This window comes from Myotis brandtii, unplaced genomic scaffold, assembly GCF_000412655.1.
Source record: "Myotis brandtii unplaced genomic scaffold, ASM41265v1 Scaffold36103, whole genome shotgun sequence".
Taxonomy (NCBI): Eukaryota; Metazoa; Chordata; class Mammalia; order Chiroptera; family Vespertilionidae; genus Myotis; species Myotis brandtii.
In genome coordinates, this window is record NW_005340479.1 from 1 (window position 1) to 2,130 (window position 2,130).

The window sequence follows — 2,130 nt, forward strand, 5'->3', positions numbered from 1 at the left end:
AAAAACCCCTTTCTCGGTTTGGGCACCCGGAAAGTATCCTGCCCGCACAACAAATACACACCTTATCTTCACAAGACTCTCTTTCTCGTCCAACTAAGCCATCCCCGTTTTATTCTTTTATGACTTCCCCACCCCACTTAGTATCCTCTGATTTTTTCATCGACCGTTTAGTCAACCCTCCCATTCTCGGTCACCCCCCTTCACTTTCAGGACTTGGCACATGTGTCACTCGGGACGAAGGTTTCCACCTGGAATGCAAAAAGATTCCAATTAAGCGTAATTCTCAATGTATTGACAAGTCCCTACTAGCTCCTCGCTCTCAGCTTACGTTAGCCGCCTTCAACGTCCGAACCCTTATGCAGATTGGATCACAGGCAGCTCTCGCTCGCACTTTGGAGACTCTCGCCATCGATGTTTGTTGTCTATCCGAGACCCGAATTCAAGACTCTTGTACTGTACTGCAGCTCACCTCTCCGTCTGTCGATTCAAAAAGCTCGTTTACATTGCGCTTATCCGGGGACACACCTGCTCAAGCGGCTGGAGTGGCCGGAGTGGGAATTGCGTTAAGCGCACGTGCAGAGAATGCCTTGGTTGAATGGATCCCAATCAATAGCAGACTCTGTGCGGTTCGACTGGAGACCTCGGTGAAACCCTCGAAACAAGAGCGTACCAAACGATGTTTGTTTGTTATCTCTGCTTATGCTCCCACAGACTGCAGCTCGGATGCAGTCAAAGATGAATTCTACGAACGCCTCACCGAACTCCTCCACAAAAAGCGTCGCACAGACATTGTGGTACTTGCAGGAGACTTGAACGCACAATTGGGTAGATTAGCGGCTGATGAACGTGAACTTGGTGGTAGACATACTCATGGTTCTCATCGAACAGACAATGGCGAACGCCTCTTGCATTTTTGTGCAGACCACGGTCTGTTTCTGTCGAGTACCAATTTTCGACGTTCATGGCGTCAACGTGCCACCTGGAGACCTTCAACACCTGGTCAATCGTGGACTCAAATCGACCACATCGCCATCAGCTATCGTTGGCGAGGCTGCATAACTGACTGTAAATCAATATGGAGCACCTGCCTTTCATCTGATCACGCACTGTTATACGCTCGGTTTGCATTGCGTTTTGGTGGTTGCCCAAAACGTAACCGGAAACGGATCGATGCTGAGAAACTTGCCGATCCACAAATGCTCGAAAAATACCAAAAAGTGCTAGCTTCCAGGCTTGCAGTTGTCGCAACCCCAGACGTTGATGCACACTGGAGCCATATCCGTAGTGCAATGTACAAGTCCGCAATCGCTGTTTGCGGCTTCACAAAGCGTGCTGTAAAACACTGGATCTCCGCTCGATCTCTGGAACTTCTCGACGCTCGCCGGAACATTCCTTCCGGCAGCGAGTACAATTCTATCCGCAAAATTACAAACGCGGAACTCAAAGCGCATCTCCGCCAAGATCGGGAGGCCTGGTGGGAACAACGCGCGACTGAGCTGGAACAGGCTGCCATGTGTGGTAACCATCGAAAGTTGTTCCAGCTCATCCGAGCCACTGGTGGAAAAATGCCTGCTGTAAGTGAGACGATCTGTGAGGTAGATGGTGCGCCAATTCACAATTTACAACGGCGACTCGAACGTTGGGCGGAACACTTCGAACAGCAGTTCAACTGGCCTTCAGCGCCGTTGACCTTGTCATCCAGCACACAGAATGTTCCATGGTCTGTGGATGTTTCACCACCAACAGAAACCGAAGTTTCTAACGAGCTTCGACTTTTGAAGCGCCACAAATCACCTGGCCCAGACGAACTCCCTCCGGCTCTTTTTAAAGATGGGGGTCCTATCCTTATCAAGGAGCTCACATCCCTTCTTCAGAAGGTGTGGTCAAGCGAATTTGTTCCGTCAGAATGGGGTATGGCTGACATCATTCCCATCTTTAAAAAGGGTCTACGTAACGTATGCAATAATCATCGAGGGATTAGTCTTCTTCCAGTCGCGTCCAAGATTTTGGCCTCCATCATACTTCGCAGACTCAGTCGAGCACGTGAACAGAATATCCGCGAGGAACAAGCTGGTTTTCGTCCTGGTCGGGGTTGTTCAGATCACATCTTCACTCTCCGCTTGTTACTGG

At 49.9% G+C, this 2,130-nt stretch overlaps 1 protein-coding gene across 1 annotated transcript; it reads left to right on the top strand.

Moving 5' to 3' along the window:
* Positions 1–210: 210 nt before the first annotated feature.
* On the top strand, positions 211–2,118 carry LOC102257229 (the record flags this gene model as incomplete). Its single annotated transcript, XM_005853079.1, has 1 exon — positions 211–2,118. A coding segment is annotated over one exon (1,908 nt), but the record flags the coding sequence as incomplete, so codon positions are not given.
* Positions 2,119–2,130: the final 12 nt, after the last annotated feature.